The 19,693-nt window shown below is 56.0% G+C and overlaps 1 protein-coding gene across 1 annotated transcript; it reads right to left on the bottom strand.

Annotated features, from left to right (window-relative positions):
• Nucleotides 1-3,449: 3,449 nt before the first annotated feature.
• On the bottom strand, nt 3,450-19,020 carry WNT4 (Wnt family member 4; the record flags this gene model as incomplete). The annotated part of the gene is made up of 5 exons (XM_080631112.1): nt 3,450-3,917; nt 4,112-4,254; nt 4,993-5,124; nt 7,108-7,343; nt 18,944-19,020. 5 exons carry the CDS (start codon nt 19,018-19,020, stop codon nt 3,450-3,452), a joined length of 1,056 nt encoding a protein of 351 aa, XP_080487238.1.
• Nucleotides 19,021-19,693: the final 673 nt, after the last annotated feature.

Below are 19,693 nucleotides of genomic sequence, written 5' to 3'. Positions count from 1 at the left end.
GATGTAGCTGAGTGCCCCTGGCTTGAGTAAGGACAAGGGACAAGTAAAATGCATTGGCTGGGGTCAGCTGGGAGCGTGCTGGGCATCTTCAGGATGCTGGCTCCAGGGAGACCTTAGAGCAGCTCCAGTGCCTAAAGGGGCTGCAGGAAACCTGGAGAGGGGCTTGGGACAAGGGCCTGTAGGGACAGGACAAGGGGAATGGCTTTAACCGGCCAGAGGGGAGACTGAGATGAGCTCTTAGGCAGAAGCTCTTCCCTGTGAGGGTGCTGAGGCGCTGGGATTCTATGATCTGGCACCGCGTCCCCTCCAAATCCAGCACCCACAGCACAGGGATGGAGGCAAGAGGCAGCAGGGCCCTCACTCTGCATCTACATCTTGCCCCCTCCAATCCCAAAGACACCTCGAGACCACGGGCAAGATGCTTCCAGCAGCACAAGTAACAGCTGTGTCCCCTCAGCTATGGGCAGGGGAGGGGATGCATTGCCTTAAGCAGATGAGTATCAGTGCCCTCTGGACAGGAGGAAGTCTCAGACTTACTGAGATCTAAGGTAAGCGGCCTCTCAAGCCAGGGATGTGCCAAGTGGCTGAGCAGAAGGTCAGCGAGGAAGCTCTCCTTTCAGTGAGGGGAAAGCAGGGATGCAGCCTGTGGTCCGAACACCAGCATCTGTGTCCCAGGAGGAGGGAGCAGGACAGCCTCAGTGTCCCTTTCACACTGTTAAAAGGCACCATGTGGACACCTCTCCTCTTAACTAAGGACTCTCTGGAAGAGACCAACAATTGATTTGGTGTTTGCAGCACGGGCTGGTTTTACTCAGCCCAGCAGAGCCTGATTGCCAGGAGAAAGCCCCATGGCTCGTTCCGCACAGACTCGTTATTTAATAGACAAAATAAATATGGAAAGAAGAAAAAGGCATTTCCCACCCCCTTCTGGTGCTGAAATTTACAGTTGTGAGAAGAGCCAGAGCGCTGGGAGCCGGGGTATCTCCGGGTGACATTTGCGAGGGCTCAGCTTTCATCACAGCTTGAAAACATCCCATACGCAGAGATTATCTCCGCGCTGATCTGGATTGTCTTGTTCAGCTTTGGCCCTCATCCTAGATGGACAATGAGCAGAAAACTTGGCCAGTGGCCTCAGGGCCGTGACCTCCTCTGCATGAGCTGGGAAGAGGAGGAGCAGCCTCCAAGGTACTTGACAGCTTGCAGCCTTGGGGGGCTAAAGAGACGGAGCAAAGCTGGGATCCCCCCCCCCAGGATTTAATGCTGCATCCTTGAGCACCCGAGCCATGGAGAGAGGCAACGACTGCGCTGGTGGGGAGACCTCTGGTTTCCATTGAGGTGGATCAACCCATGTGGCTCAGCTCAGTGTCCCCTGGGTGTCACCCCACCACCGGGCACCCTTAGCTGAGGGCTTTGGATCTGGGGCTGAGCAGGCAGGAGGGAGGCAGCGCTGAGGGGATGCTTCACTGCAAACCCCCCTCGCCCTGCGCTGCTTCAAGTCAGTTGTCAGCAGCCTTCCAGCCGGACGGTGTCTGGAGACCTTCCAGCGACCACAGGCTCTCCCCCGGCCCATCACTGCCACAGCACAGACGGGATTTAGTGCATGTCTGCGCGTTCCCCCCAACCTTTCCCCTCTCGAGATGAAGCAAGGAACAAAAACAAGGCTGCAGGTTTGCAGCAACCTCCTCCTCCAGCCCAGAGGGCGATGCTCACAGCGCAGGGCTCTTCTGGATCACGTAGGGAGGGCTTGGCAATGCCACCCCACTGCTGACTCCTCGCCTCCTGTTCCTGTTGCCTCAAGGTGCCATCCCCAAGTTTTTCTGCCCTTTTTCCTCTCGACTCGCAGAACAGCGGGTGAGGGATCGAGGAACCGGTTTGCTTCCACCTCCCCTCGCAGTGCCCCTCTGCTTATTAGTTCTCCAAATATTTCGTCCTGCAGCACGGGCTCTGCACTAACCCGATCCCAGGCAGAGGGGAAGCCAGAGCGGGTAGGACAGCGCGTTATCCTCATGGCATCGCTCCAGGCCAGCCTGTGGGAGCGGGATGGGGCAGATGGGGCCCTGCTGCACTGAATCCCGGCGGTCCAGGCATACACAGCAGCATCCCTCCTGCTCAGCCCTCTTGTGCTTCCCAAGGGCAAGGCAGAGGTATCGGCAGAGCACGAGCGTTGCCTTTCCCGCCAGCAGCATCTTTCCCTCACCCCAAACAATTGCTCCACTTCATACTTTTGCTTTTCTCAGCAGCCAACAGGATGGGAACCATTCCCAGAGCCCTCACCAGGTGTGGAAAACAGGCAAGTGGAGCTGGAAGAGGAGACCTGGTTGTGGGATGCTGGTGGGAGTGATTATGGGACAGAGGAAAAGAAATCCCCTGGGATTTCCTCCCATCGGCTCCCAGCTCCAGTAAGAGTCATTGGACTGCACCGTAGGAAAAATTTCTTCCCCAGAAGGGTGGTCAGGGATGGGAACAGGCTTCCCATGAATGGTGGGATCACTGTCCCTGGAAGTGTTCACAAACCATGTAGACGAGGCCCTCAGTGCCATGGGTTAGTGGTGGCCTTGGTGTGCTGGGGCAACGGTTGGACTGGATGATCTTAAGGGTCTTTCCAACCTGGTTGATGCTATGATTTTATGGCCTCTCTGCATCCTCTTCACAGTCTCCAGCTGAACAAGATGCTGAGAAGTGAGAGGAGAAGGGGGCTTGCGAGGGGAAGGAGAGCACGGTGGGAACACTGCGTCCTCCGATGGCCCTGGGCAGCTGCTGAGGTCACTGTAAATCAGAGCGACCACTGGAGCTGCTCCAAATCCATCCAACGCCCAGCAGGCCATGGAGCATCCCACAATGGGGGGGATGCAGGAGTGTCCCACATCCCCCTCGTGTACTGATCACCCTGCACTGAGCTTTGCCTCCTGGGGACAGTGCCACCCTGTCACCATGTGCTCATCCTATGCAGGGCTGCAGGTGCTGCCTGAGCTCCATCCCCTCCCCAGGCTCAGCCAAGGCCAGCAGCGAGCTGGGTTGCTTAAACACACAAAACCAACTGCAGCAGAAGATACCCGAGCACCCAACACCAGCCCCAGCTTAAACACCTCCTGTCTGCAACGCTCCGAGTCAGCAGGAGCTCGTCTGATGAGAGCAGCATCATGCAGGTCCCCAGGCAGCCACTGAACGCAGACACATCCCTGCTGGCGCAGGACACCGAGGGGCTCTGGCTTCAGCAATAACTAAAGCAAGCGAACAAAACAACATCAAAAAGAAGCCAAGAATGCTCAATTTTTTGAAACTTTAAATATTTTTTTTTCTTTAAAATCTGTTTTCCTCTGGGGCTCTGTCTCTGTGCAGAGCTGCGCTCTCCCTGCAGCGTCTGGGTTCCTTCCTCAGTCCTGGCCATGGGGCAAGGGAGAAGCAGGGTCAGTCAGGGAGGGGGACGGACAGGCGCTCCCCGCCGTGCATCACCGGCACGTATGGATTTCCACCACCCGATGGCAGGGTTTGCACTTGACGGAGCAGCACCAGTGGAATTTGCAGCTGCACCTTTCCACAACCTCCACCTCGTCCGTATGAAAGCCCCGGCCGCAGCACATCAGCTCGCAGCCATCGATCGCCTTGGAGGTCTTGTTGCACTGCCGGCCGCTGGTACCCAGCACCCCGTTCTTGAGGTCGTGGTCACAGAAGTCGGGACTGGAGTCCAGGTAGACGAGGTCCTCGTCCGTGTGCGGCTTGAACTGGGAGTTTTTGGGCACCAGCACTTTGGTGGATCCGATCTCGCTCTGCTCGACCTCCGTGGCACCGTCGAATTTCTCCTTCAGGACGTTGCCCACTTTGCGGAAGGGGGGCATGGCTTTCCAGCACGTCTTGAACTCGCAGGAGCCGGACACGCCGTGGCACTTGCACTCCACCCGCATGTTGTTCAGGATCGCCTGGAGCACAAGGCACAAGAAATGAGAAGGGAGGGATGGTCAGCTCGTGATGGGCATGGCATACAGGATCTGGTAAGGGGTATGTGGAATGTGATGCTGATGCGCGTGAGGTGATGGGATTAAAGGAAGCCAAAATGGCTCAAGCAGTGGCTGCGGAGCTGCACTGGCTGCCCAGGTCTCCCCCTCGCCATTACCTTCCTCCCTGCCTCGTTGTTGTGCAGGTTCATCAAGGCTCTGTTGGAAGAGGCCCCTTTGCTCCTCTCGCGGACGTCGACGAAGGACTGTGAGAAGGCCACGCCGTAGGCGATGTTATCAGAGCAGCCCGACCACTGGAAGCCTAAGGCAGAGAGCATGGATGAGATGGATACAGCCAGCCTCCTCCAGCCTTGCTCTTCCTAAAACACAGCTGACCTGCCCCTCTTCTGCCTTGCTACCCACAAAGCTGGGCTGCCCAAGGGTACTGGGGAAGATGAGGAATGTGGCCCTGGGGGACACACAAACAAAAAGCTTTCTCTGCCCCATGGGCGATGCTCCCAAGTGCATTTTTGATGAATTCACTTGTACTAACAGGAGTTTCATAGACTCATAGAATGGTTGGAAGGGACCTTAAAGCTCCTCCAGCTCCAACCCCTGCCATGGGCAGGGACCCCTTCCACTAGAGCAGCTTGCTCCAAGCCCCTGTGTCCAACCTGGCCTTGAACACTGCCAGGGATGGGGCAGCCACAGCTTCTCTGGGCACCCTGGGCCAGCGCCTCAGCACCCTCACAGGGAAGAGCTTCTGCCTAAGAGCTCATCTCAGTCTCCCCTCTGGCAGGTTCAAGCCATTCCCCTTGGCCTGTCCCTACAGGCCCTTGTCCCAAGCCCCTCTCCAGGTTTCCTGCAGCCCCTTTAGGCACTGGAGCTGCTCTCAGGTCTCCCCTTCAGGAGCCTTCTCTTCTCCAGGCTCTCTCAGCCCCAAGTCCTTCTCTTCTCTGTGTGTTTTACATTCTCCTCCTGTCTGCCTGCTCCAGGGGTTGGCATTTCCATGCTTGGCTACTCTGCACCCCAGCTCAGCTGCCCCCCGTTGCTCACTTACCCTGCGGGCTGCCCCCCTGCACCGTGCGGTCACATCCACACTTGTCCAGCTCGCCGCTGCTGCAGGCGCGGGTCACCGCGAAGGCCACCCCTGCCGAAGAGATGGCATAGACGAACGCTGCCTCCCGTGTCCCTGCAAGGCACAAACCAAGGTGGGAAACAGGGCAGCAAGTCCAAGGCATGCAAAAGGGCTCTTCTTTGGGGTGTGCGGCCCTGTGGCCAAAGGCTGTTGCGTGCCCCTGCTCCTCTTCCCTCCCAGCACTGGTGTTGCACATCATGGCACATCATACTATCAGGTGAAGCCTTTTGCTCCATCTCTTCCTCCCAAGGTGGGGTACCCTGTGCAGGACACTCATCCTTCCCACTCGCAGGGATGCTGTTTGCTTAGTGCCAAGCCTGGACCAGTCTCAGCAGAGTCACCTCAGCCCTGAGATATCATTTGCATCCATGAGAGCCCTGCTTTGCAATAATGAAGGAGCTGGGAACTGCCCACAAGCTTGAAAACAAGAATGAGATGGGCAAATCATAACCTGGGAATGAGAGAGATGCACAAGCTCTATTGCCACTGTGGGGAGAGCTCTCCGGAGCTTATATGGAGAGACCATCTTGCCTGATGCTTACAGGGCACTTCTACCATGAAATCCCTCCTGCATCCACAACAGTTGGCCGCTTTCCACCTCCAGGAACATTGCAGCTGCAGATCTTTGCCGTCCTCTCACACAGGGTCCTGTAGCACCCAGCACCTCCCAAACCACCCTGCACAACCCCACTGCACGCCGTGCACAACCGCACTGCTCCCCAGGGTGCAGCCCCTGCCCAGCTTTTGTGGTGCCACATGGGTAAGAGCAGCTTGTCTGGGAAGCCAGGGGACATCGCTGAGCGTAACCACACAGGGCAGCACGGCCTTGGATCAGCTCTTGCAACACCCAAATCCCTACCATCCTCCGAGGCCGGTTGAGGACACAGCCCCTCCATCTCCATGGAAGGAGGGTTGGCATTTGGGGTAGTCCCGTGCTTGGGGCAGAGCAGGGGATCTCTTGCCAGCAGACATCCCCCTGGCTTGCTGGTTGGACAGAGGGCAACTACTTTGGTGGTCGCAGCCCAGACTTTGGTGGCCGAGCTGTACTCTGGCGGCAGTGGCTGTGGGGGGACTGAGCCGCCTCCAAGTTAATCGAGGTTAATAGTAGGATCGTGTTGGTTGGTTTGTGCTGTGGCTGCCTAAAAAGAGACGACTTTTAGTTTCTGGTATTTCTGGTATTTCCAGTCCCTGAACCTTCGCAAGAGGAGATCTGCACCCCTGCGTTGAGGGGAGGGAAGTCAAACAAGGAGCTGGGGGGATGCTTTGGCCTAGAGGGTGCTGTGATGGGTGTATCAGAGATGGCACCTGAAGGGAGGCAAAGGCCACTTTTGTGCCCTCCGTATCCTCACCCTGATGCTCTGGGTGCTTGGTGGCTCAATCGCAGCCCTGTGTCTCCGGGACAGCAGCTGGGAATAGAGGGGCTGGGGGCTGCCCTGGTCCTAAACCCTCTTGCAGGCTGGCGATGGGTGGTGGTGGGTGAGATGCTGCCCTCAGAGGGTCCAGTCCCCGTGTGTTTTACTCGCCTCGGGCGGCAGAGGGCTGTCCTCCCCAGGTTTCACCTTGGGATGCTTTGCTCTGGTCTGGCCCTCGTCATTGCTTCAGTGCTGCCAGGGGAAGAGACCCAATAAATGCAGCCATTGCTCTGCAGAGCGAAGCTCCTGGGCTTGGGGGGGAAGAGAGGAGACTGCAGGGAGACTTGGCACGTCCTTGTAAGAGGTCCAGGCTCTGCGGATGCCCTGGGCTGGCCCCTTCATGCCCTTCATTCCGCTGGTGTGGAAAAGGTTCAGGAGAGGAAGCACCCAGCAGCCGAAGAACTGCAAAGGCCAGGATTTGCTGTCCCCAATACAGCAAAAAGAGCCCTGCTGAAATGCCCAGGGAAGAGCCATCAGCCCCATGATCCAGCACTGGGCCATTCCCTCCTCTACCTCTCTACTGGCTCAGCAGCATGCAAGCAAAACCCTCCTGCATCCCCCCGGACTGCTGCTGTAGCCATTCCCACCATTCAGCATCACCCCAGGCACGCGTCCTCCGGCTCACCTTGCGTTACCACCTTGCCAAAGACAGGCAGGGTATCCAGCGTGGAGCAGTTCCAGCGGCGGTTGCGGAACTGGTACTGGCACTCCTCGATGGCCAGCTGGGCTCCGCGCCGCACCGAGTCCATCACCTCCAGGTTCCTCTTGCACATCTGTACCTGGCGCTGGATCAAGCCCTTCAGCTTCTCGCAGGTCTCCTCCTCGGAGATGCTCCCCACTGAAGACAGCTTCGCCAGGTACCTGCCGCGACAGCACGACTGGTTAGGAGGAAAGGGCTGGCAGATCAAGGCCTTGGGTGCCATGGTTTAGTGTGAGGTGTCCCTGCCTATGGCAAGGGGTTGGAACTGGATGATCTTAAGGTCCTTTCCATTCTGTGATTCTATGATCTGGGACACCCTGCACTGCAAAAAACAAGGGGTCCTAACCTCTCACCCCCTCCATAGCTGAGACCTGGTGTCCATCTGGGGTCACCTTAAATGTACCACTGCTGCGGCTCCACAGGATGCATTTTTGGCCGGCAGAGAGCAAGCCCAAGGAAAACAACCATCCCTCTGCAGCCTGGTCCCCTGTTTCTCAGCTGCTGGCTCCCCTTTGCCTCTGTTGCCTGCAAGGAAGATATTTTCGGCGTTGTCTGAATGTGCCCGGTCAGGTCTCCTGAGTACCGGCACATCCAAGTGCTACTAGGAAAAGCCAGAGGTCTCTGAAGTCAGCCAAAACAAGCAGGACAGGCGCTCGGCTGCCAGCTCCAGCTGCCACACTGCTCCCGCAGCGCGGTGTGTGCTCATCACCGACGAGCATCGCCCTCCAAACCACTTCCCTCCTGGAGCCTGCTTTTAGCTCCCCCAACCCCCAGCAGGCAAGGATGGCCTCTGGGAGCTGCCAGGTTTCCCATCACTTGGAATCCGAACAGGGCTTGAAGCAGGGAGGACAGAATCAGGAGCCTGCCATGGGCAAAACTGCACACGCTGGGCACCTCCTCCACCAGCCCAGCTTGAGAATGGGACCATGAGGTCTTTGCTGACCTGGAAAAGGCTGGCCCTGTGTGGAGGTGACCACGTGCTCTGCTCTCCATAGCCCCGTCCTCAGCAGGAGTTGTCACAGAGCTGCTCCTCATGAGGGGCATGAGGGAACTCATCCTTCTGGGGCAAGCACCTTGCAAGCTCTTGGCACCTCCTCACCGAGCGCATGGGCATGACGGTCCCTGGGGCACATTGCGGTAACCCAACCCTCTGCCCTCTGCATGTGTCCATGCTTGCCCATTTCCCAGGTCCATCCTTCTGCCCCAGCCTCTGGATCCCAGAGGGAGCTTAGGATAGACCCAGTCCACTTATCCACTGGCTCAGCCAGGCTGTTGGACAGCCCGAGGTCCTCTACAACTCTCTGTGCCTGTGCCAGCACGTGCATAGCTGAAAGTCCCTCCTTCTCGTGGCTGCTGGCACCCGCTTTAAGTGACACTCTCCTGCCATGGAGAAGGGAGGTCCCCTTCATGGGACAGGCAAAACTCACACTTGCACCCGCTGACCACACCGAGCTTTAACATCCTCGGGAATCGCCAGCGTCAGCTCCCGTTGCTGTCTCGCCTGCACCAAGAGATGCGAGTACGGAGCGAAGGCTTTTTGGAAACCTCATTCCTTGACTCTGCATTTCCCAGCCCTACCAGAGCCTGTGGGTTTTTCTGTTTGCTTGTTTTTTGCCTCCTCCTCCCAAGTTGCGACATCCTCTTCAGGATCCTGCCTTTGAAGCCCTGCTCGCCTCCGAGAAGTGACTGTGCAAAAGTGGCTCCTGCTCCCTGCCTCTTCCCATGTGTCCCAGGAGCCAGATCTGCTGACTTCAGCCACAAAATCGAGTTGTCACAGCCTCTTCCTCCCATTAGCCCTGCCAGCCCGCCCCAGGAGGAGAGAACAGGATTTTCTCTTCTGTGCATCAGCAGAATTATTCACCAGCTTGGTTTCATGCTTACAACTGGGGGACCGTGGGAGACGGTGAGAAAGCCGGCTTGGCTTGCAGTGTCCGTGGGGAGTCTGCATGGCGAGCTGTCAAAAGCATTCAGCTTTCCTTGTGCGTGGAGATCACTTGACGCAATGCCTCTCGGGCAGCGGGAAGTGGCAGGCTGCCGTGCTTTCAGAGCCAAGCTCTTTTCTAGCCTTTATACCAGCTAAGCGTCTCTGCCCAAGCTTGCTGCTCCTCCGAGGGCACAGCCCTGTCTGCAGAGGACTGGCTGCGCAGCTCCATGATGCACATGGCTGGCTTGGAAACCCCACTGTGGCTGTCACCTATCAAGGACATGTAGTGATAGGACAAGGGGGAATGGCTTTAACCTGCCAGAGGGGAGACTGAGATGAGCTCTTAGGCAGAAGCTCTTCCCTGTGAGGGTGCTGAGGCGCTGGCACAGGGTGCCCAGAGAAGCTGTGGCTGCCCCATCCCTGGCAGTGTTCAAGGCCAGGTTGGACACAGGGGCTTGGAGCAAGCTGCTCCAGTGGAAGGGGTCCCTGCCCGTGGCAGGGGTTGGAGCTGGAGGAGCTTTAAGGTCCCTTCCAACCCAAACCAGGCTGGGGTTCTATGATTCTGGTGGCCCCTACACCATGCAGTGAGTGTCCCTGTCCCTGCACTGCAGTCCTGGACATGAAGTGCAACAACTGCTGTTCCTGCATCTTGCTGCACTTCGCTGACCCTTGGGAGGATGGTTTGATGCTGAGCAAACCCGGCCTGACTGAGACAGCTCCATCCCCTCCCAGGTCAAGCCATCATTTCAGTCTGAGCATGGGGAAGCTGGCACATAGCAGAGCAGTCAGATTCATCCCAAGACACTGGATCAGCCGATCAGCTTTGAGCCTGGAAGCCAAGAAAACCCGGTTCTGCCTCCAGTACCAACCCTTTGTGCTGATCTGGCTTTCCCCACCTCCTGCAGCTGAAGCAGGATTTACTCTACCAGGGAACCAGCTCCTGCAAAGCAGCGGGGCTGGTCCTGCCGATGCATCAGTGCCTGGTCTGACTGCAGGCACCTTGGCAGGAGAGAGCTGTGCCGCAGGTGTAACAGCCACATTAATATCAGCACTGCTAGAGAAGGGGCCGTCATCTCCTTTTCTAATATACTTCCCAGCTCACTAGGATTCTCCAGGCGATAAGGAGCTATAAATTCAAAGCACACATGAAGAAAAGCATGACAAGAGCCTTTCAAGCCTTTCCAAGTAGATGTACCTGATAAGATACCTCCCCAGCAAGAATTTAATGCTGTTTGGGACGATAAAACGAAGGCCAAGGATGCTTCAAAGATAGGTACAGATCTCCAAGCACAGCTCTGGTAATTTGTTTTGTAAGGCAGGCAAATAAGATGAAGCTATCCAGAGCGGTGCTCTGGCCTCTGTCCCCCATGACAGGTCCTCTGTATGCCATCGTTCCCCCTCAGCCCTTGTGTGTCTGCCCTTCCTTGGGGATGGAGGAGCCACTTTTGCACAGTCACTTCTCGGACGCAAGCAGGGCTCCATGTGCCTCAAATGCCATGGCCTCATCACACTCCCAGCTTACTACCAGTCTCCTACATCGCATGAGTACCATCACTGCTTTCCAAGCATACACTTTTCTGGGGGGGGCAGGAGACTCTCATCCTGGTTCCTGGTCCAGGAAGGATCCAGAGGTTGAGCCAAGGATAGGAAGGACCTTTATAGAAGGACCTCAGCTTTGAGGCTTTCACATGGCATCTCTCCACACCATATCCAGGATACCAGGCAGGAACATCTCACCCCCTTTCTAGGGCAGCTGAAGGGTGAGACAGAAGCTGGGAAACATTCTCTGCCCTCACCAGCACTCAAAGATGCTTCCACCCCACAACTCAGAGTATTTCTCAGGGCTGCAGAGCCCAGGCAAGGCATCAAACCCACCCGCAGCATCCCACGGTCACCATGGAAACCTGGCTCTAGCACTTTGCCTGGTCCTTATCGCAGACCTTGCTCCAAACTTCGTTTGCCTGGACTGAGGTGGTAGAAACCACAGACAAAGCCTTTGTCTACCTGCAGACACAGCAAGACAGGCACAACAGGAGGGAACCCAACAGTTCCTGCCCTTTACAAGGCCTCAGTGCAGATCTCCAGCCAGACATCACATCTCGATTGCTGTGCAGAGCTGTGCAGGGCTCTAGAGTATGCCACAAGCCTCTCACGCAGCCTCAAAACAACCCTGCTTGTGGACAAACCCCTGCAGATACTGGCACATTTTATTCCTTTTCCAAGATTTGGCAAAGAGTATTTCAAGAGGTGAGCTGTTCCCAACCTGTTTGTTCAAGTTTTGTCTCCTTGCTTCATCATTGCATTTGTTCCTTTTCTCCTGCCTTTAAATCCAAACGGGTCACTTGTGGAACAAGCTCCCTTTTAATAAAAGCTATTGATTTAATACAAAACTGATGGAAAGCCCTTCCTTTTTTTTCCCCATCCACAGCATACAGATGAAGATTGAAACCCCAGAATTCAAGCAGCCGCAGTTGATCCAACCTGCAAGACGGCAAGTAAGGAAACCTCGTATCCAGGGAGCTTTGAATAGGTCGGGGGGAAGCCCTACCTAAAAATGATGGTACTAATTTCAGGAGGAAGAATAACTGATGGAATGACAAGGAGACATTGGAAAAGTCACAGCAGATAGAGCCAGAAGGAGAGGGGAGGAGATCCCGTGCCGTGGGAAGGTGTTGATTTGAGTCATTGACAAATTCTCAAAAGAGGCAGGTCAAGGAAGATGCAGCAGGAATCTCCGGTGTTCCTTTTATGCAAGAAAATGAATTTCAAGTGTGAGAACTCTTTCTATTGTCTCATGTTGGGAATATTTTCCTGAAGTCAGACCCAGGCCACTGGCATCACCGAGGTATCACTTAGAGATGCTGAGGAGTTGGATGAGCTCAGAAGCTTCACCTTGTTTCAGCAAACACTCAACCTCCTTGGGACACCTGCCTGGCCAAGGCCACAAAAGGCTTGTTCAAGTCTTACATTGCAAAGATGCCTCCGCTCTGCTCTGAGAGGCAGCCTCTGCAAACATCCTCCCTGCTCATGGAGGAGCAACCTTAGCCTGGATCAGCAGCGCATCTCTGTGCCTCTTGTGGCTGGGTGCACAGTCAGCCAGTGACCCAGGGTTATACTTGGGATTGGGACTGCCTTGTGCAGACAGGTTTCTTTTGAGGAAGAAGAAAGGCTTGTTTAGGATGGAAGAACCAAAAGTGCATCAAGACACATGATAGAGAAACACAGGGAGAGGTACTGACCAGGTGCTGCAAGAAGCTGTCCTGCAGCTATGGCAAAGGGGATCATCTTTTTCTTGTTTTCCCCTTATAAGTGGAGGGAAGGCACGGAGAAATGTCCCAGGGTTGTCAGGTCAAAGGATGCTCCAGGAGAGCCCCTGTGCTTTCTCATGGTGTCCTGCACTGGGTTCAGTACTGCTCTCCTGTGCCAACAAGGCCAGGGTTGTAGGAACCAGCCCCATTCTTGGCATGGTTCAGCAGCTCTGCCAACTTGGGCATGTTCCTGTCAGGATCTGTGGAGACCTATAGGCTCACCCTTATCCAGTGGCCGGCTCTGCAGCAGGACATGTCCGTCCTGGAGACCAGGCAACCCCTCCTGGGAATAGATATCCTACCTTTCCATCCCTTCTTAGTGTAAAAGGTCATTTACAAAGTCATCACCTGAGAGCCTGTCTGGTTTCTTCCCTGGAAAAGCATCCCTCTGGCTCAGCCCTTCCTATCACTGTTACTGCACGTTTCACCTCTTGGCTGATACCATGCATTTCACACCTTAACCTTCACCTCCAGCTGCCAAAACAGTCTCCCAGGAGGAAGCAATACCATGCTCACCATTGCCTGCCTGCAGACCTGAGTGTGCAGCTCCACTGCCTGAGCGCAAATCCTGACCCCACACCTTATACCCTGTACCTAACACCATCTGCACTCAGCAAACACCCATCTACCCATGCACCAGCCACTGGTTGTGGCCTGTCTCCCCCTATCACAAGTCTATGGGGACAGTGAGATGGCCTGGCCACTGGTCCCAAGCCAGTGCTACCCCTTGGCTTTATGAGCATCCAGGGCAACATCTCCACTTTATGTTGGGGGAGACCCAGGTGGAAGCTGGGAAGACCCTGAGAGAAGCATCCACATTGGAAATCTGCTTTGGAAGAAGCCTTCCAGTACCTGAAGGGGGCTATAAGGATGCTCATCAGGGACTGGAGTGATAGGACAAGGAGTGATGGGTTCAAACGGAAACAGGGGAAGTTCGGGTTAGATCTAAGGAAGCTCTTCCTGTGAGGATGCTGAGGCATGGGAACAGGGTGCCCGGAGAAGTGGTAAATGCTCTATCCCTGGCAGTGTTCAAGGTCAGGCTGGGCACAGCTTTGGGCAACATGGTCTAGTGTGAAATGTCCCTGCCCATGGCAGGGGGTTTGGAACTGCATGATCTTAAGGTCCTTTCCAACCCAAACCATTCTGTGACTCTATGTGTAGGAAATATCCTTTACTGCATCTCCCTTTATAAGTCAACAGAAGGTACTCCTGAGCTTGAGAACAAGGGCAGCGCCTTGCTACAAGAGGAGACAAGCACAGGCCATTGGGCTGAACTGTGGGAATTCCCCTTTTGCAGCGCTCCAGGCTAGACCTGGTTGGCGAAAACCTGATGAGTTTCTAGTTTTGATCAGAATCTGCAAATATGTGGTGAGAGGAGCCTTCTGCAGGGTTAGTTTGATCTCGCCCAACTGGCAACAGACCCCAGGCTGCTCTCCATTTTTAACCCCAAGTGATTTCATGACAGCACAACGCTGGCTCCAGTTCTGCAGGGCAAGATGGATCCTGCACATCACCTTCACTGCTGCAGCTCCTGGGGGATGCTGCTGGGGGTCACCCACAGGCATGGGGCTGACACCCTGGGGCTGGAGCCAAACCAAGGTTCCCTGCGCTTTGTACCATGCCAGCAGGCTCGGATGAATGAGACTTTTGGGGATTCACAAGGCTTTCAAGCTCTAAGTAAATAAAACCAAGTATTGTAAGAGCCGGCATGGCTGGAAATACAGGAGAGCCCCCTGAAGCTGTCAACCTCCAGGATTGCTCAGCAATTTCATCATTTTAAGGAAGCCCAAATAAATGGCTGTAATGCATTTCTCTCCATCCGCAGGGATAAATCACTAGAGAGAACAGTAGCTCTCAGCAGAGTAACATAAACACTTCTTTGGCTTCAATGTAGAAGTCCAGTTCTGACTCATGGAGCCATAGAGAACCACTGCAAAGAGGAAATCAGCTTCTTGCTGTTGCTCATGTTTGGAGCTGACCCTCTTCTGCACAATCTGGGGTGCACAGCGGTTTTATCTCGCTCATGTCCATCCTACCTACAAGGCTCTGCTGCAATAGCTGCGCTGTAGTTTCAGTTGTTCCCTTAGGAAAAGGCAAAAATGCCTGTCAGTGCTGAGGAGCAGTGAGCACAGGTCCTTCCAATGCCATCCAGTCTTCCTTCCATACATGACCAGCGCTCACAGACAAGCCAAACTGGTGGCAAGTCCTGCACCAAGACTGGAAGAGGCCTCTTGCCTCTGCGGGATGCAGCCCTTAAAGCCAGTTTGTTCTCATCACTGGGCTAAAATCAGCTGGTTTTGTCAAAAGTGGCAAGACTTGTGAATAAATAAATGTATTTCCAATGGGGGCTGCTGGCTTTCCTCTCCCTCTCCTCACCCTCAGGGGATGGGTTGTGTGCACCTACCCTGCAGGATCCCCAGAGCAATGCAAAGGAGCCCTGGGCATCCCAGAAGCAGAGAGCTGCTCATCCAATCCACAGCAGCCCTCAAAGCAAGGACATTCTGCATCAAATCCAATCAGTGCAACTCACCATCCCATCTGCCAGAGCAGGCACGACCTTCCTCATGTCCTCACATCAAAACCCAAGAGTACCGGGCTGGGCAGAAGCAGCTTTGCCCTGGAGAGAGCTGCATCTACTGAACCAGCACCTCCACAGACAGCATCCACTGGGAAAACACGGGACTGGTTCCTTGCCAAGTGGAAAATGGGAGGGTCACAGCGACAACGCAAAGAATCTTGTACAAATCAAACTCAGCCAGGCTCGAGGCGAAGCAAGAATCAAGTCTGGTTTAAAACCAGAGGGATGCAAGCGTAGGACCCAGGCGTGCTTCTTCCCAAATCCTCCGCATTGCACAACGACCCAAACCGGCACTAAATGAGCGTTCGGGCTGCTCTTGCGACATTCCCACTGCAAAGCTGGCAGGGATGAGCACGGAGAATCAGGCCCCGCGTTTGCAAAAGCACCTTGTGGTGTTCAGATGAAAGGGGGGGACAGGGAAATCCTCCCTCTCAAAAGGGGTTACTATGAGAGAGCAGCTGCTTAGCCAGGCTTGCTTGGACACTTGCAAGGTCTCCACGCTTTCCCAGAGTGCTCAAATTCAGCTTTTTTAAAGGGGTTTTAAAGCCCATCTGTGCTCCTGGCCCCTTAAGCCAAGTCTCAAGCCCAGACGGAAGTTTTAAACCCCTGTAAATAGGGGGTAGAGCGAGCTGCTGGTGGCACACGCTGCTCCGCAACAGCATAACCGCATCTTGGACTATCCAGCCTGCATATGGAAAGCCTCCTCCAAAGCCAGTTTTAGCTGCAAGAAAACAGGGAGAGGCTACAGTGATACCCAGATAGCTTGATAACCTGGGGTCTTACCCATTAAGGACCCCTGTTCTGCTGCATCCGATGCTTTCCAGGCATGAGGTTTGACTCTCATCATCCAAATCACCTCAACAGCTACAGATTGCAGCGGCCCCAGTGCCACATGCAGTTAGTGGATGCCTCCATCCACAGCACATTTGCTAGTTCACCTCTTCAGGTGGACTTCTCTCCCTCCAAAACAGATAACTAACTGACTAAATAACTAACTAACTGACTAAATAACTAACTAACTGACTAAATAACTAACTAACTGACTAAATAACTAACTAAATGACTAAATAACTAACTAAATGACTGCTTGCCCCTTACGTCGTACTAAAACTGGAGCCCAAGTGCTCCAGAGAGGTGCTCCTTTGGGCAAAACCTTCTACAAGACAGCATCCCCAGCACTGAGATGGTTTTCAAAGGACATGCTTTAGTTCCACCACATCACTGCATGTGCAGGTTCAAAAGCTGAATCAAGTCTGTGAAATGTGGGTTGCTTTGGAAGTAAATCGGCTATTTCTCCTCTATAAACCACATCCCTGAACTCCTCCAGAGATAAAGCAGAAGCTAGAGGTACCTTCCCATGCACAACCAGCTAGGATGTAAAAGGCACTAACTACAGCCCTCTGTTTAATTCTACAATTCCATGCCTGAAGAGGCAGGAGGAAAAGCTTTGAAACTCTCTGAGCCTCCAAAGGCAGGAGGAAGGCGAGAATGGGGAGCAGAGCATCTCTTCAGATCTGGAGAACAGCAGCTTTCTGGATAGGCAACAAGCCAAGCAGCAACCTCCCAGACTCAAGACGCTGAGGAAACACAGTTGGTTCCTAACCAGAGAGAAAGGAGCTTGGTCTGTTTAGCCAAAAGACCTGCCGAAGTCCCGTCCAGCTCAATGGGCAGCAGAGCGATCCCTCCGATACCCACCCCGCCTCCCTTTACATGGGATGGGGCAGCTCAGAGAACATCGCTTGCAGAGCCAGAGTGAGCCCTTCCCCACAAAGCCAGGCTTACACAAAACCCCTTCAGCTCAAGTGTTGCAAGCAGTGTCTCTCGGCAGCATCGGGAATGCGAGTCCGGACAGGTCGGAAGAAGCTTTTTTTTTTTTTTTTGGGGGGGGGGGGGGGGGAGGAAAGAACAGGGGAAAAGAAAAGACACAACTGAGCTTAATCACTAATCCAGCAGGTTTCTGGCAAAGCAAACTTCACCGCGGCTGCCACCCGGCGCACACACCTATGAGCAGAAGTATGCGCTGGTGAGGTGCGGGCTGGCAGCGCCCGGGCAGGGCAGAGCCCACATGCGTGAGGCTTCGCGAAGACGTACGAGGCACGCTCATTCCTCGAATAGCTGATAACTCCTGGGATCCTTCTAACTCTGTTTATTGCCTCCGGCAGCCTTTGTTTCTGATGTGAGAAGATAAACAATGGGAATTGTCTTAATCCTAAAGGCAAAGAATAAAAAGCGCCGAGCGGGGGACGATCCTTTTATCCCAATACATTTGCAGCATCAAATCAAGTTGACCCCCTTCCTTTCAAGCGCACTGAGATGTGTCTGCTTTTCCTCCCCTGTTGGCAGGAACGAGCCCCCCGCGCCCACCCCGCACCTCGCCAGCACGGACGGCTGCACACAGACCTCCCCGACTACTGCCATGATCCACCCCCCCGCCTCGGCTTCCCGAACACGATCCCAGCTGCGTGCAGCACTGGGGACCAGGGGGGTCCCACCTCTGCGCATCCGCTTGTCAACCTCGCTCATGAACCCCCCCCTTTGCCAAGCACTTCCCTGTGCCAATCCTGGGGCAGCCGAGGCTGCTCCTCTCCAAGGATCTCCCAACATCCCGCAGGGCTTCTTTTCCTTGCAGGAAAAACACTTCCCACAGTTCCCAATATACCTTCACCCGCAGCATGACAGCTCAAAAGACCACCTTGATAGCTGCTATGATCCACCCACTGCTTGCCGGAGACGCGTGGCATGCAAGTCGCTCCATCTGGCAAAGGAGGAGCGGAGGAGGATGAAGTGTTAACGCATCCCAGGCGGCAACCGATAGGAGAGCACCTTTTCCCACGGGCAGGACACTTGGAGAACGCCGCTGACCTGGCGCTTTCCCTGGGCTTAGGGAGCATCCTCCAAAACCCACCCACATCCTGCAGCCTCCAGCGAGGCAAATCTAAAAGGCAGGAGAGTCGGGAGCTGGATCTGGGTACGGAAAGGACTCCTTGTGCAGGGGATGCACTTGTGGGGCCATGCCTATCTGGGCACAAGCCACTCGGGATCTTGCATGCCAGCAGCCCCTGGCATTAGCTGCCCTCACGGACAGAGACTAGGGAGGTGAGATGGAAGTGGCCCATATTCCCAGCCCCAGAGTGGGTCTGCTGGTGCATGCACCGGGAACTAATTCTTTCCCAGCAGACGGGTGCAGGCGAAGCACCATCTCCCACCAGAGCAGAATAATTAGGAGGAACCAGTGCCTTCGCTCAGAGCTAGGTGGGAAGGTGCTGCCATGCTCGATCCCCTCTGCCCGGGGGGGGGGTTCTCCCAGAAGACAGTCCCACCGCCTTGGCAAACACGCAGGAATTTTCCAGAACGATTTCCGCCCCTGTTTACCTTACACATGATTCCAGTGTTTGCTCAGTGGGTTCCCAATGTCACCGTGCCACAGCCCCCCACCACTGTGCTCCCTCCGGGAATGGGGTCCGAGGTGTGGGCAGCCCTTCCCACCGCCGATCCCTGGGGCCAGCGTCAGCCCTGCCAAACCCTGCCCTGCACCGCTGGCCCTCAGGCAGCACCTCACCAGCCCCCAGGCCCTGCTCTGACCCGATGCCCCGACCTCCGTCCTCCCCCGGCGTGGTCCAGGCTCATGACTTGAGGATAAAAAGGGGACCGGAGCTCGATAACCAGCCCCTGTCCATCCAGCCTGGAGAACACTCCGGATCCGAGCATCGCTGCAGCCCACCGGCCCGGGGATGCAGCTCCTAAGCCTCGCCGCCACCGGTGTGGGGTGTCCGCGGGACAGCGGCTACAGGCGCGATGGGGACGGAAACCGGATGCCCCTCCGGGTACCACCGAACAGCATCATCGCGGGGGGGTCGAGCCACGGAGCTGCCCGAGCCTGGCGGCACCTGCCCCGGGGCAGCAACAAGTGGCGGTGGTGGCGGTTCCCCCCCTCGCCCCGCGGCTACTCACAGCCAGTTGCTGGCGTTGGCCGAGAAGGTGGCGAGGATGATGAGCAGCAAGGAGCGCAGGAAATACTCCGGGCTCATCCTGGAGGGCGGCAGGGATAGACCGAGCGCGCCGGCGGCGGCAGCCCCCCCGGTCCGTCCGCCGGGGCCGGGGCAGCCGCCGCCGCAGGTGGGCGCGGGGCAGGGGGAGCAGCAGCGACGGCTGCGCTGCCCGGTGGATGCGCCCGCGGCGGCCGCCGAGCCCGACTGTCAGCGGGGCCGGCCCATCCCGGGATGGAGCGGCGGGACGGGGCGGGACGGGGGCGGGCGCAGCCCCGGGGGCCGCCCCGGCCCCGCCGCCGCCTGGGCGGGACCCGCCGTCGGGGACACCCCCGGAGGCGGGACGGTGGCGGGGAGGGCACCGGGGGGCTCTGGGGGCGCCCCCGACCCCGCTGCACGCTCCGGAGGGGTTTGGTGGGTGCGTGCGGGGACTCTGTCCCTGAGGGTGCAGGGAGAGACGGGAGCATGGGGAGGAAGGGGGGTCCTCTCGCCTTTGATGGTCACAGAGTGGTTTGGGTTGGAAGGGACTTGAAAGCTCATCCAGTTCCAACCCCTGCCACGGGCACCTTCTGCTAGAGCAGCTTGCTCCGAGCCCCGTCTTGAAGTTTTGATGCTTTGAGGGTAATGGAAAAGCGGAGCCTGCAGGATAGGGCCGTGGGTTTCCATATTGCTGGGAGCGTTGCCCTCGAGACTGCTTTCCCCCTAACCACCTGCC

Source organism: Psittacula echo, assembly GCF_963264785.1.
Source record: "Psittacula echo genome assembly, chromosome: 17".
Lineage (NCBI taxonomy): Eukaryota > Metazoa > Chordata > Aves > Psittaciformes > Psittacidae > Psittacula > Psittacula echo.
Note: the sequence above shows the minus strand (reverse complement) of the source record. Positions and strands in the feature narration are given on the sequence as shown.